Raw genomic sequence first — 15,375 nt, forward strand, 5'->3', positions numbered from 1 at the left:
CTTTTGTTCCATCATGTCGTTATGACCCCTTTACCACCCGCAGCAATATTGAACGTTTCATACGTTCTCTCCAGATTAGACTGTTTTTCCATAAACAGCCGCACATCACGGATCAGTCTATTCTAAGAGCCCCTTCCAAGTGGGTCCCTCCAGGCCCATTGGATCCGGCCCTTCATACTTTTCGTGAATTAATTCTTAAAGATCTAGACAACTTGGAAAAATCTCTTAGTAATACACGTAGTTATTCCAACCTCACTAAAAGTGAACGGGCTGCTCTTATGTCTCTTAGTCATGACGATCGGTGTGTGATTAAGTCTGCCGATAAAGGCGGCTCGATTGTCATTCTGAACGATCAACAATACGTTACAGAGATCAATAAACATTTATCAAACACCCGATTTTATTCCATACTTTCAGGCGATCCCACAGATTCCCTCATTTCCACTATCGCGCAGATAGTGGATAAAGCATACGATGAGGGTCAACTTACCAAGGCGGAGACTAAATTTCTTAAACTAACATCTCCCCACCGCCCCACTTTTTACATTGTCCCCAAGGTCCACAAGAAGGTTTGTCCTCCTCCAGGTAGACCTATTGTGTCCCTCCGGGGCACGGTTCTGGAGCCCTTATCCAAATTTATAGATTGGTTTCTCAAACCGTTAGTAACCCGTGCACCTTCTTATCTTAAAGATACTACTCATTTTCTTACATGCATCTCTCAGTTGACAGACATTCAAGATTCGCACATACTTGTTACCATGGACCTTGAGTCCCTTTACTCAAACATACCCCAGTCAGCTGCTCTTGAACTTATTTCCAGAACATTCATGCAGGATGTTCATCATGATAGGATCAGGGCAGATTTTCTTATTCAGTTAACACAATTAGTATTAAACCACAATTATTTCCAGTTTGACCAGCAATTTTTCCTCCAGACACACGGGGTTGCAATGGGCACAGCTGCAGCCCCCAGTATTGCCAATCTATATGTTGCACGGTTTGAGGAACGTTATTTATATTCCTCAGCCTGGTATACATACATCAAAGTATGGTACAGGTTCATAGACGATGTTTTTTGCATCTGGACGGGACCCATAGAACTATTACCTCATTTCGTTGATTGGCTAAACTCATTGGACTCTAATCTGAGATTCACCATGGAGTCCAATTTATCCCATATATCTTTTTTGGATGTATGGGTCACTAAGTCAGAACACATTCTAACTACTACAGTGTACAGAAAATCGGTTGAAGTTAACAACTATCTCAGTTACACCAGTTGTCATCCTACAAAACTAAAACAGTCCTTACCGGTCAGCCAGTTCCTCCGTGTCCGTAGGATTTGTTCTGACACCAAAGAGTTCCGCTTTCAAGCGAGGAAACTTTACGCCAGATTCAAGGAGAGAGGGTACCCTCATAACGTTCTACAGAACGCTTATACTAGGGCCCTTTTCGCTAATAGGGAACTCCTCCTTTCAACGACTTCTACCCAAGAAGCGGAGGGCACCACATGCATATTGACTTTTTCTAATCATGCTGCCCGGGTTGCCCAGAGCATCCGGAAACATTGGTCTATTCTTCAGCTTCACCCGGTCTTCCAGGATTTTCCCCGCATAGCGTATTCCCGGGCAAAGAACTTAGGAGACTACCTGGTTCATTCTAGGTATAGCAAGAACAGGGGCTTTACTATGCGGGAAGGCCGTCATTCCAGATGCAGTGACACTTGTGACATTTGTCATACTACTATTCAGGGCAATCAGTGGCAACATCCTAACACTGGCAGATTATACACTTTAAAGTCAGACACCACTTGTAAATCCATGTGGGCTATTTATGTTATCATCTGCCCCTGCACTATGATCTATGTGGGCCGCACACAGAGAACTGTCAGAACCCGATTGATAGAACATCGGTCACGGATCAACACTCAATCATTGAATTCTCCTATGGTCCCCCATTGTATCCAATATGGCCATACTTTCCGAGACTTACGCTGGTTCATTATTGAACATCTGTTTGCTGACTATCTGGGTAATAAAACCAAGTGGTTACAGAGAAGAGAACAATACTGGATATTTGAATTACAGACCCTTATTCCTAACGGACATAATGAGTATATAGAATGGCAACTTACATACTAGCCTTTTTTGCAAACTGACTTTTGCCTAATTTCCTTTTTTTCGTACACATAGTATAATCCCATTTGCATTTTTTGTGGGACTTACTTCAGTTGATATGCTGTCATTTTTTACTCTTTTTTGGTATTCAGGGAATTTCCACCTCTTCCCTTAAGAAATTGGTCATCTGACTTTTTCATCCAATAATATTGGTGGCTGCAGTTTAAATCTGGAGGCGTTTCCCTCTGTTAGGTGCCATTTTCTGCCTTACTTTCCAAGCCACGCCGGAGGAATCACCAGTCTTATTACAGTCCAGTTGTTCCTGAGGAAGGGGGTGTGCACCCCCGAAACGGAGTCCCGTTGGACGGATGATGTTACACATCGGCTGGCTGTTCTACAGTCTAAAGAAGCTAAGTACTTCCATTTATTGACTGGCTTGGTTCTGATTTGGACAGATTTGGACACTTTCCTTCCTTATTTGGCCCCCCTGGCAAGGAGTAGAGACAAGAATTTCTTAACCTCATAGTGTGTTTTTTTGATTTCTAGAATCTTTTTTCACACGTAGCACTTTTTGGGGGTGCACTTGATTTATTCTCACTCACAGGAAGAACCCGGGGATGTTTCACAGTTTACACTCTTTCTGAGTGTCAGCCGGTGACAGCCTTTCCCTTAGTGGGTGGCTGTGTTACTGAGGGTTCTCCTGTTTCACACTATGTGCAATTTGCTGATTAATTTAGATTGAGGTTTCTTCTTGTCTCTCCCCCTTGTCAGTTGGTTTTCTTGGGGTTGGGGAGGTTTGGCAGCAGTTATATATTTTTCCTCCCTATATATTTTTGGGTTCTATTTTGTGTTCGTCATATTACATAGAAACATAGAAACATAGAAACTGACGGCAGAAAAGGGCCAAGGCCCATCTAGTCTGCCCATACCAATGTCCCACCCCCTAACTCCCTCCTCGAAGAGATCCCACGTGCCAATCCCATTTTTTCTTAAAATCTGACACGCTGCTGGCCTCAATCACCTCCAGTGGAATACTATTCCAACGATCAACCACTCTTTCGGTGAAGAAATATTTTCTGGTGTCACCATGAAATTTCCCACCCCTGAGTTTCAACCGATGCCCTCTTGTTGTCATGGGACCTTTTAGAAAAAAGATATTTTCCTCCACCTGGACACGGCCCGTGACATATTTGAACATCTCGATCATGTCCCCCCTCTCTCTGCGCTCCTCGAGTGAATATAGATGCAACTTATCCAGCCGTTCCCCGTACGGGAGATCCTTGAGTCCCGAGACCATCCGGGTGGCCATTCTCTGAACCGACTCAACTCTTCGCACATCTTTGTGGTAATGTGGCCTCCAGAATTGTACACAGTATTCCAGATGGGGTCTCACCATGGATCTGTACAAAGGCATTATGACCTCGGGTTTACGGCTGACGAAGCTCCGACGGATACAACCCATGATTTGTCTAGCTTTGGATGAAGCTTTCTCCACTTGATTGGCAGACTTCATGTCTTCACTAATGATCACCCCCAAATCTCGTTCTGCTACAGTCCTTGCTAGGGTCTCACCATTCAGGGTGTAAGGCGTGCATGGATTTTTGCTGCCAAGGTGCATGACCTTGCATTTTTTGGCATTGAAACTTAGTTGGCATTGAAACTTAGTTGCCAGGTCATATTTCAACAATTTTCCCTTTCAGTTATTAGTGCAATCGCTTGTACTTAGCATTTCAGATTATTGCAATATTATGTATTTTGCAGATTCTCAAAAAAGTTTTCGAAGACTTCGAATTATACAAAATTTAGCAGTTAGGTTGATTTTTAAAATGTCAAAATGCGAACATATAACGCCTTATTATCGAAAGCTGTACTGGCTTCCCAGTAGAGGGATGAGTACTTTTTAAATGTGGCAGGTTTTTTTTTTAAAAATAAGCCTTAAATGACTTACTGCCAAAATATTTAGTTAATGCATTTTGTTTGCATCTATCACGAATTCCTTCTTTCGTTGTTTTTTCAGTGAAAGGTTCCTTGCCAAGCAGCTCTTTGGGACCCTGAATATCGCTCCTTGCTTGCAATCCTACTGCTTATATACACTTTAGAAGGTTATTAAAAACTGAATTGTATGTTAAATATGTTAATGATTGAATTGTTTTTATAAATTGAATATTATGTAATTTTTCTGATTATGATCAGTTTTTTTTTATTTTTGTATATCACTTTGAACTGAAAAGCACTTCAATTCATAAATACATTTTTAAGTTATGTTATAGCCAATTGTGAATCAAGTAGTACTCCTAAATAGTGAATTTCAGAGTGCAGTGGTATGTTGTAGCTTGCTATATTAATACCGGCAGGAAAATTATGCAATAAGCTCTTGGAGACCAATAATGTCTCAGTCTTGTTCAAGTTAATTGCTAATTGATTCTGAGCCTCCACTTAGAAACAGTCAACAGACATTCATCTTCTTTATGGAAATTGCAGATCAGAGCTCATTTGTACTGGAAGCCATATCATAATATTGCCTGCATATAACTGATATCCAACATGTAAGCAACACAGCTGATAACATGGAGCTCTGGGGAGGGGGGGAGGAGGAGACTTCTGTAGAAAAATGAATCACCTAAAGAGTTTCTAACTTTAATCTGCTGTTGTTGTATAACTAAGTGTGAAACGATCCATCCACAGAGGTGGGGTCCAAACCCGAGCATTGACATTCAGGAAGGCAACAGCTGTCCTAAGTTATCCAGGTCATGGCACTGAATATCTCTGCTACCCAGGCAACTCTAACTCACCAGCTTTCATCACAAACTCCTGATCCCATACATTCCCTCCAGGACACTTCGTTCCAAATAATCAAAATTTACTCACCATTTCTTCCATATGTGAATTATTCTATGATGCAACTCGCAAATCCATTTTCTCGGTCACTGCCCCCTCTCTGTGGAATGCTCTAACCTTGGATCTTCATCTAGAACAGGGATAGGGAACTCCGATCCTCGAGAGCCATATTCCAGTTGGGTTTTCAGGATGTCCCCAACGAATATGCATGAGATCTATTTGCATGCACTGCTTTCAATGCATATTCATTGGGGAAATCCTGAAAACCCGACTGGAATACGGCTCTCGAGGACCGGAGTTTCCCTACCCCCTGGCCTAGAAGATTCACTGGAAAAATTCAAGTCCAAACTAAAGACCTTTCTTTTCAAAAATACCTATAATCCAAGGGTAGGGAACTCCGGTCCTCAAGAGCTGTATTCCAGTCGGTTTTTCAGGATTTCCCCAATGAATATGCATGAGATCTAGTTGCATGCACTGCTTTCAATGCATATTCATTGAGGAAATCCTGAAAACCTGATTGGAATACGGTTATCGAGGACCGGAGTTCCCTACCCCTGCGTATAATCTCTGAACCTATTTAATTCAAATAAAATCCGTGTAGCTCTTTGATGGACTTTGGAAAAAATAAAGCACTTCTTTTGAAGCGAGCCCTACCATAATGTGTCTTCCTCCCTGCCTCCCTTTTATTTTGATTTTCAATCTCAACCTAATTTTTTCTCCCGTCTCATTTCCAGTGCATCAGTTTTGTTTATGCACCCTTTGTTTTTTTTATTATTATCAAATTTAGATATGTTTTCTCTTTTATTTTAAATTTAGTTTTTAACTATTTCAATTGTAAACCACTTAGGTACCTGTTTGATAAACAGTATATCAAAGAATAAAGAAATTTGGAAATTGTCATCTAATCTAATCTAATCCTTAGGTTTGTATACCGCATCATCTCCACGTTTGTAGAGCTCGACGTGGTTTACAGTAGGAGAAATAAGGAACTACAACAGAGGGTTAGAGGTAGAAGTGTGAAGAAAATTTAGAGGACTTGGGATGCCAAGATATAAGAGTTTCATTGATTCCTAAGTTGGAGGGAGACTTACATTTTTTGAGAAAAGCCAGGTTTTCAGATGTTTGCGGAAAACTTGGAGAGAGCTCAAGTTCCGAAGAGGGGAGGTAAAGTTGTTCCAGAGCTCAGTGATTTTGAAGTGGAGGGAGGTCCCTAGCTTTCCTGTGTGGGAAATGCCTTTTAGTGAGGGGAAGGATAGTTTTAATTTGTGGGAGGATCTGGTGGTATTAGGGTTTGAGGAATTCCAAGAAAGAGGGATAAAGGGAGGGAGGATACCATATAGGTCATATCTGAATACTGACACTGAGGCCTCCTTTTACGAAACTGCTATAGCACTTTCTAGCACGGGGAACCGCACTGAATGACCTGTGCTGTTCCCAAGATTCATTGAGTTCCTCTGAGCATCGGGAGCAGTGCAGGCCATTCAGCGTGGCTCCCCGCGCTAGAAACTGCTATCGCAGTTTCGTAAAAAGGGAGTGAGTTTTGCCATTTTTATCAGTATCAGGAGGTTAAAGTGGATGCAATCACTTATACACAAATATACCTAAGAATGAACTCATGTACAATTGACTGCATGCATTTTTAAATTCTTGCATACAAAAAATGCAGGCCTAAAAAAAAAACAACAGACAGATCAAATGAATATTTTCATAAGCTATTTTTCCTATGATATGAAAAGGAAACTTGCTGGACTGTTTACAGTATAGCTATTGAGGGAAACTATATTGTTTAACTTGTTTTTATTAATCAAACTTTTCAAACCCCCCTCGTACATGCAACTGCCAATTTTGATGTCTATTATACATTTAAGTGGTACATACATGTAGGCACCAAGTTTTAGAATTGCCCCTTGGTAGCTTTTGTTATGATACAATAACACTTTTATACCTCAAACATAAGCGGTTTACAAAATAAAGAGAACCAAGATAGCATATTCAAAATAATAAGTTAAATCTCTAAAATATTTCTTAAATAATGTTGCTCTTAGAACCTTTAGTTAAAAGCCGAACTAAGACATAATTCAAAAGTCTTCATTTGTTTAGGAGCCTGACAGGCCAAATGTTTATCGTGGATGGTGGATCTTTTCATACCTTTGACAGATGGAAATGTTAAAGGACATCTATTATATTGCCTTATAATTTTAACTGATGTAGCAAATTTCAAATGGATTATCACATATTCAGGACATTCACCTAATAAAATCTTATACAAGAGGCAGCAAAACAAACAAAATCCTTGCTTCTATTTGTAACCAATGGAGTTTAGTGTAGTAACATGAAAAAATTAATCATACTGCCGTATTTTGAATAGTTTGTAGCTTTAAGAGAATTTATTTTGAAGAGCCCGAGTAAATAATATTGCAGTACTGTCCAATTTTGATAGTAAAAGAGCTTTTGTTATGAATTTCTCAGCCTGATAAGAGGGACAGATGAGCACTATTTTTCATAAGAACTCCCACTTACAGAGGGTAAACCAAACCAAGACCTTGGAGGACTTGGTTTAAGATCCAGTTTCATGTTCTAGTTGAACTAATGTTAAATATATTTTTTTTTCAGCAGGGCATTATGGAAAGGATTTCTGTCGAGGGGGCGGACCTGACCTGCACAATTTCATCTCTTCAGGATTCGTGACACTCGGAAGAGGACATGTTAAAGGTACTGTGAAAATGATTTTATTCAGTGGAAAATGCCCTGTCAATAGGCAATATGATTTCTTGGTTTTGAAACTACTGGAATTCCTGAGCTTGGAAGTTGGACTGGAATCACTATCTGGTCTCAGCAGATATTAGACCTGGCAGGCGTCTTTCTGTTGTAATGCAGAATTCCAAACCTATCTATGATTCTGTCATATAGGAAATCAAGAATGCTAGGGAGGCTGGTATACATTATTCTCCCCCCTCCCTCCCCCCCCCCCACACTTTTAGCACCGGCCACGGCGGTAACAACTCTGATGCTCCTAGAATTCCTGGAGCTATAAACCATGCTACAGTTTTGTAAAATAGATAAGGATGGGGAAGATGGTAAAAATTATACTTTGGATGTCAGCTGATTGGCATTTGTGCTATGGTAACCTGAGACTTTGTATATATTGTACATTTGCATGCTTTGTTGGGTTCATGCTGGTTAGCACTGGCTATTGAAAATGACCAGAGGGCTCTGTCCATTGCAATGAAGTCATTCTGATTCTGTAGGAGATATTCTGTAAGCTTCTCATGTATGTGATGTGATACACTTGTTGTAGTGTTCCAGTGCAAAACATAGGGCTCCTTTTACAAAGGTGCGTTAGGGCCTTAACGCATGGAATAGCACGCACTAAATTACCATGCGCGCTAGCCGCTACCGCCTCCTTTTAAGCAGGTGGTAATTTTTCAGCTATCGTGCGCTTTAGCGCGCGCTAATCTTGTGCGTGCCCTAAAAACGCTAGTGCACCTTCGTAAAAGGAGCCCATAGTGGGCATGGAGTATGTACTGTATCTGAGATCTAGAAATCCATATGAAATACCAGAATGTTCTAGATCAGTGTTTTTCAACTGCTGTTCCGCGGCACACTAGTGTGCCGCGAGATGTTGCCTGGTGTGCCGCAGGGCCGCCATCAGGGCAGTACTACCAGTCCTGCATTCAGGGGCCCGGAGCTGACAGGGGGCCCGAGGCAGGGGCGCCAGTAGCTCGCCAAGGCAAAGTGAGTCGATCACCCAGGACTCACTTTGTCTTGGCGATCTAATCTATCGAGCCGATAAGTCTTCTTCTCCCCGACGTCAATTCTGCAGTCGGAGAGGAAGTTCGGGCCAGCCAATCGCTGCCTGGCTGGGCGGAACTTCCTCTCCGATTGCAGAATTGACGTCAGGGAGAGCATGCGTCAGCGTCGGCTTTGGGGCCTGTTATCCATTGGTGGGTCCTGTTCCCCGATGGCAGCGGCAGTGGCAGTGGCAGTGGCTTGGGGAACGGCAGGGAGAAAGAAAGAAAGGGGGCAGGCAGGGAAACAGAAGGAAAGAAGAGAAACAGAAAAAAAGAAAGAAAGGTCAGGGAGAGAGGAAGAAAAAGTTGGGGGAGGAAATGAGGTGTGGAGGAGAGAAAGCATACAGGCTGATAGAAGGGAAGAAAGATTGGATGCACAGTCAGAAGAAGAAAGTGCAACCAGAAATCACCAGACAAGGTAGGAAAAATGATTTTATTTTAAATTTAGCAAAGTGGAGGCAGTATTACCACAGTTTTCAAAGGAATTTGCCCAAATAACTTAATAGTTAACTGGGTAAATTCCCAGAGATGAAAACTTCCCTTCACTTACTATGCACAGTTCTGAATTTATATCTGCTGTCTATATTTTACAATATGGTCACCTTTTACTAAACCGCAATAGTGGTTTTTAGCGCAGGGAGCCTATGAGCGTCAAGAGCAGCGCTGGGCATTCAGCGCAGCTCCCTGCGCTAAAAACTGCTATTGTGGTTTAATAAAAAGGATGGAGGGTATATTTGTCTATTTTTGTATGCTATAAAAACCAAATACAGAGAGAGACTGAGAGCTGTTGACGAAGAGCTACGTGTGTGTCTTTCTTCGATTCCAGCCAGAATATCAGCTTTGTGTTCAGCCAAACAGGCCCAGGTTTCGCACTGAATAAAGTATTTTATAATTTTTCACTATTCTGTTTACTTAATATTTCATAATAAAGTAATTATAAAATACTTTCTTTGTGTTTATTTGATTCCTATTCAAGAGAATTACTTTATATATAGTCAATATAGGCACAGAGTTAAATTTTTTAACATTTTCTAATGGTGGTGTGCCTCGTGATTTTTTTCATGAAACAAGTGTGCCTTTGCCCAAAAAAGGTTGAAAAACACTGTTCTAGATAAAGAGTTTCAGGATTCCAGTTAGGTTTGTTTATGTATATATTATATTTCATTGAAAAAAGTTATTTTAGTTGAACTGTCCTGAAATTTGTCAAGAATTATGACATCAATAAAATTGACAGAATTGTGTTATTTGCTATCTTGCTTCACACTGCAACTAAAGGCTATGCATGTTCTGCTCTTGGAAAATAATGGATTTTTGGAATAAAATATAAGCGCTCGTGTGCATGGAAAACACACTTTCCCTCTTCCTCCAATCTCCTCCATCCTCTTCCACTGATTTGTCCTTCTACCTCACCAATACAACTCAAGGAAATTCTATATCATACTATTTATCATTCTTATATCTTTATTAGATGCTTGAAATGCTGTACAAATGCACCGAGACAGTCCCCAAGAAGACAAAGAAGAGATCCCTTGAAATTTATGTATTATAGATACAGTAGTTCAAATTAACTAGGCTATGGTCAAACAAAATCCAGTCTCGCATTTGGTCAGATCTTCTGTATGAGTTTTGTTGCCAGGAGAACTAAATTGATCCAATCCATTCAAGAATGAAAGGCTCAGTGGCAAGAAAAACAGGAGCTACTCATTAGATGACATTTTTGTAACTGAGCAAGCGAGGAGACTGAACTATTGTTATTAGAATAAAACGCATCTGTTGCCAATATGTGATATGTACATCACGCATCATCAAAACAGAGAGACAACTGTGACAGAGTAGCAGTCTCAAAAATGCATCTGTATGGCCTACCTCTTGTGTAGGCCGCTAATAAGTTGAAATGTGTAGTATGGCGATTCTGTGTAGTGTTTCTTTGAATTTAGGAGACTGATGCCTAAGATAAATTATATTTTGATGGGCCAATGCTCAAAACCAAACGTGGGCCCTGGAAAATATCGTGGGAACAGTGAAGGAAAAAATCTTCCCCATGCTCAAAACTAATAGCATGCAAATTATATGCACACTATTAGTATTGAGCATTGGGAGACTAAAGGAGAAGAAGATGCCTGGTGCATGCGCAAAAGCGTTTTGTGCTAAGCATAACTCTTACGCACATGCCCAGGCAAACCAGGAAGTGAAACACACAATGGTACTTCTACTACTATTAATGATTTCGATAGCGCTATCAGACGCACACAGTGCTGCACAGAGTCACACAGAAGAAGAAAACAGTCCCTGCTTGAAAGAGCTTACAGTCTATATAGACAAAACAGACAAACAGGATGTCATGGATACAGTTAAGAGGAACAGTTAATCAGCTGGCTGGGTTGGAGGGAAGAGGGGAGTGCAGGACAATCAAGCCATTGTGACATCACTGATGTGAGGTTGGCTCATTGGCGGAATGAGGCATTATGACATCACAAGCTCAGTTCTGCTTCAAAAAGACTGAAACTCTTCACACTACTACTACTATGAATTATTTCTATAGCGCTACTAGACGCACTCAGCACTGTACAGAGTCACCAAGAATACAGTCCCTGCTCAAAAGAGCTTACAATCTAAACAGACAAGACAGACAGCCAGATGCCATGGATACATTTAAGGGGAATGGTTAATCAGTTGGCTGGGTTGGAGGGCAGAGGAGTAGGATTAAGGATTGATGGCTATATCAAAAAGGTAGGTTTTCAGTCTGCTTTTAAACAAGGGAAGGGAAAGGGCTTGACGGACAAACTCAGGTAATTTATTCCAGGCATAGGGGGCAGCTAGATGAAAGGAACAAAGTCTGGAATTGGCAGTGGAGGAGAAGGGTAAAGCTATGAGCAACTTATCTGAGGAACGGAGTTCTCTGGGAGGTGTATAAGGAGAAAGAAGCGAGGAGAGGTATTGAGGGGCAGCAGAATGAACACACTTGTAGGTCAGCAATAAGATCTTGAACTGTATGCGATGGCAGATAGGGAGCCAGTGAAGTGACTTAAGGTACCAAGTGACTTATGGTACCATTCTTCTAAACCTTACAATATAAGCTTTTCAATTATTTTTTCACTTGAAAGGCTTATATTTAAGTGCAGAAAAGAGAAGCCAATGTGTGCTTTCACTTTCGGGTTTTCTGTGACTCACACACATTCATCTCTCACTACCAGCGCTTAGGGAATCACAAGAACTTTCCTCTACTTCCAAATTAAATAGATACCAGCAGATTTAAAGAAGCAATCATGGGAAATCCTCTCTCAAATCAGCATAATGCCTGCTCTCTGCTGGCATTATTTTTCAGCAGTAAAGCGGCCTTGCTTTGCATGCATTCCCTGAGCATTAGGAAATTACCTCATTAGCATCCATTTGACTATATTTGCATGCTATTTGTGCTAATCTTTGGCACACACGTCTCTCACGCTAGAATTCTCTGAGCATTCTGTACTCACTAATGCGGGTGCTAATCCAGCACTAATCTCCTCTAGCACTCATGTTTGGTTTTGAGCTTTGGCCAGTGAATGTACCTCTTCCTTATCCTAATAACTTTTTTAAAATTAGAGAGGGTGCTGAAAAGTTCTCAGACCAAGCAACTTCCTATTTTCTGCGCGCTATTTTGCCACTGTAGCTGAAAAGAGTGTTATCTCATTTCGTTAAGTGCCAATTTGCAGACACGAAATTCAATGTTTTTGACATTGTTTCCGATGATTGATTGAACCATATCCACATCATTTTCTTCATGGCTGTGCTGAGAACTTTTCAGCGCCCCCTCGTATAGGGGGTGTTAATTTTCCAGATTTTACGTTATATCATTATGCTTATCTGATGGCAGCTGTGGCATGGCTTGCAGATGGGGCAGATTGAGGATGCCTAGCTGGTTGCAGTTGGAGAGGGCAACGGCCAGTCCATTTCCTCTGAGTAATTTGCTAAATGCTCAGGAAGTGGTATCTCATAATCCTGTGATAATTGCCATTCCAGGGATTATAAAGTTTGTGGCCCAGTGTTTGAAACTGTCCTGGCAATGGCCAAAGGTTATTTCTCTCCGGCTCAGTCATGAGCTAAAGATATAAGAGGATGTGTTCAGCTGGTCTGAGTGATAGACTGGGGTATTCTGGTTTCTGCAGCAGCTTTTTCGGTAGGGTAAATTTGACTTTTGAGCTGGGAGGGTTTAGATGGGATGGAGTAAGTTTTAACGGAGATTTCGGCAGTTGGAAACCAAGCACAGTACCGGGTAGAGCTTTGGATTCTTGCCCAAAAATAGCTAAGAAGAAAAAAAAATAAATAAATTGAATCAGGTTGGGCAGACTAGATGGACCATTCAGGTCTTTATCTGCCGTCATCTACTATGTTACTATGTTTGAGAGGGAGTAAAGTAGGCATCATTATCAGTGAATACAGCTAAAGCATTGCTTGCAGCACATGCAGATAGTTGCTTGACTGCAAGGGATGGCTCCTGAATTGACTGATTTTTCTGTGGCTCTGGTCAGTCCCACGACCAGGAAGTGATGTCAATGGAGAAATGAGGCTGGTGTGAGAGGCAGGTAAGAGGTGCTGCTCACTGCTGGCGATCATTTGAAGAGGTAGGTGGGTAGGCAGAGAGGAGGAGAGGTGCTGGTGGCCCCTCCAAGATGGCACCTGAGGTGGTCTACCCCTACTCCCCCCCTCTCATTGTGCCACTGGCTCTGGTATATACTACCAAAAAGGCATCTACTCTGTACAAGAAAAAGATGAAGCTTGGGGGGGGGGGAGGGGGGTAGATCTGTGTGCACTTTTGAAATACCTATTGATAGGGAGTTTTGGAATTTGATTTGGGAGATGGTCTTCCCAAAGCATGCTGGGAAACTGTGTGCAGCCCATCACTATCAGCAGCGGTCACTCAGTCTCTGTATTATTTGATTCATAGAGCCTTATGGACTCCTTCTAAAGTTACAAAATTTGGGGCTGTGGTGGAATAGGGCTCTAGTAATAGCCGCATGGATTACCACTAGAGGTATCATTTTGAAGCTAGAGCAGCACAGGGAAGGAGCAAATTGGGCATCATTCCTGCCAAAGATGCCCTGGACCTTCAGAGGCCCCTGGTTCCCCAGAGACCCAAAGACCTCCCAAGACCCTCCTGGACCACCAATTAATTTGAAAGGTAGCCCCTGTGAGGGGCAGGTCTATGCGCAGGTGGGGGAAGGTTGGACTGAAATCAGCCAGTTACCAGGAGCCTGGGGTAATCAGTTTTCAAAGCCTGGGAGAAGTGGGCCACGGCTTTGTGGTCTAATGCTCCCAGGCCGTGTGGCTCACAAACAGTGTTATTCCTCCAAAACAGAATTCAGCAACCTGTGTTACTGGGATCCAGCTAGTAAATCAATCCTGCAGATCATGAAGGTGTGGTAAAGGGTGAACTTTTACCACACCTTGATTAATTCCACCCCCCTCATATACTGTGTTTGTTAGACCCAGTTCTTGGGGAGGGGGAGGGGGGGTTACTATGTTATACTGTATTTCTAATTGTTGTTTGGCATCTCTATAAAAATGAAAAATTTTTTTTTTTAATGCTGGATTTTAGGTGGGAGTAGAGGGGATATGACACATTGAATCAGGAAAGGCAAAGATAAGAACGGTTTCCCAAAGAATGACATTTGTGAGGTGGATGTTTTTTTATTTTTTAAATGTACATTTCTGCGTACACCTTTCAGCGTTATAGAAATGATAAATAGTAGTAGCAGTAAATAAGACAGCAAATGAGGAGCTGTAGAGTAAAGGGAGTTGTAGATTAATAGGAGAAGCCAACGCATTGAGTTGAAAAGAGGAATTTCATGGTCTTGTTGCTATGGTATCCAGTTGCTACTAGCGATTACAGGACGTATGCTTCACTTTTCTTGCACTGAGTGAGTTTTTCTTTACGTTTCCAGGGCTTTTTTCTGTCTATTGGGAGCGTTTTCAGGTGTGGGATGAGCTCATGTTTAGTAATGGAGAGGCCCAACACACACAAGTCTATATGAGACAAAAATACGACACGACCACACTCTCAAAACGTTTTGCAGCACAACAAACACACATACCATGTAAATGCTACGGAATGAATCCAAATGGTCTCTCAAAACACTGAATGGAAACAGCGCAGGGATTAGCTAGCAATTGGTGAACAGGCTTAATATTGTGAAAATTATCACGAGGTAGGAAAAAGCCTCATATCCCCTCCTCCAACACAACAATATGTTAAAATTGCAGATAAATAGGAGGCTTTATAGGGGGTAACCAAAGCCTCCTATTTATCTGCAATTTTAACATATTGTTGGGTTGGAGGAGGGGATATGAGGCTTTTTCCTACCTCGTGATAATTTTCACAATATTAAGCCTGCTCACCAATTGCTAGCTAATCCCTGCGCTGTTTCCATTCAGTGTTTTGGGAAACCATTTGTGATTCATTCCGTAGCATTTACATGGTATGTGTGTTTGTTGTGCTGCAAAACGTTTTGAGAGTGTGGTTGTGTAGTAATGGAGAGGGCCATGCACAGACATAAGGCTGCAGGAAGAGGAAGGAATTAGAGACCGGTGGCTGCAGAGAAATGGAAAAAAAAAAAACCCCACCAGATACAATTTTTAATTTATGCTACTTA

At 41.6% G+C, this 15,375-nt stretch overlaps 1 protein-coding gene across 3 annotated transcripts in view; it reads left to right on the forward strand.

The window, feature by feature from the left end:
* The window catches only part of SHISA6 (shisa family member 6), a 417,913-nt gene that overhangs the window by 119,450 nt on the left and 283,088 nt on the right, over window positions 1–15,375 (forward strand). For 2 of the 3 annotated variants that reach the window (XM_033961571.1, XM_033961570.1), the window contains exon 3: window positions 7,572–7,667. The exons of the other annotated variant lie outside the window; for it this stretch is intronic. In XM_033961571.1, the coding sequence (XP_033817462.1) occupies window positions 7,572–7,667 (96 nt within the window). The remainder of the gene's footprint in view (window positions 1–7,571; window positions 7,668–15,375) is intronic. 3 annotated transcript variants of the gene reach the window in all.

The sequence above is a fragment of the Geotrypetes seraphini genome, chromosome 10 (assembly GCF_902459505.1).
Source record: "Geotrypetes seraphini chromosome 10, aGeoSer1.1, whole genome shotgun sequence".
Lineage (NCBI taxonomy): Eukaryota > Metazoa > Chordata > Amphibia > Gymnophiona > Dermophiidae > Geotrypetes > Geotrypetes seraphini.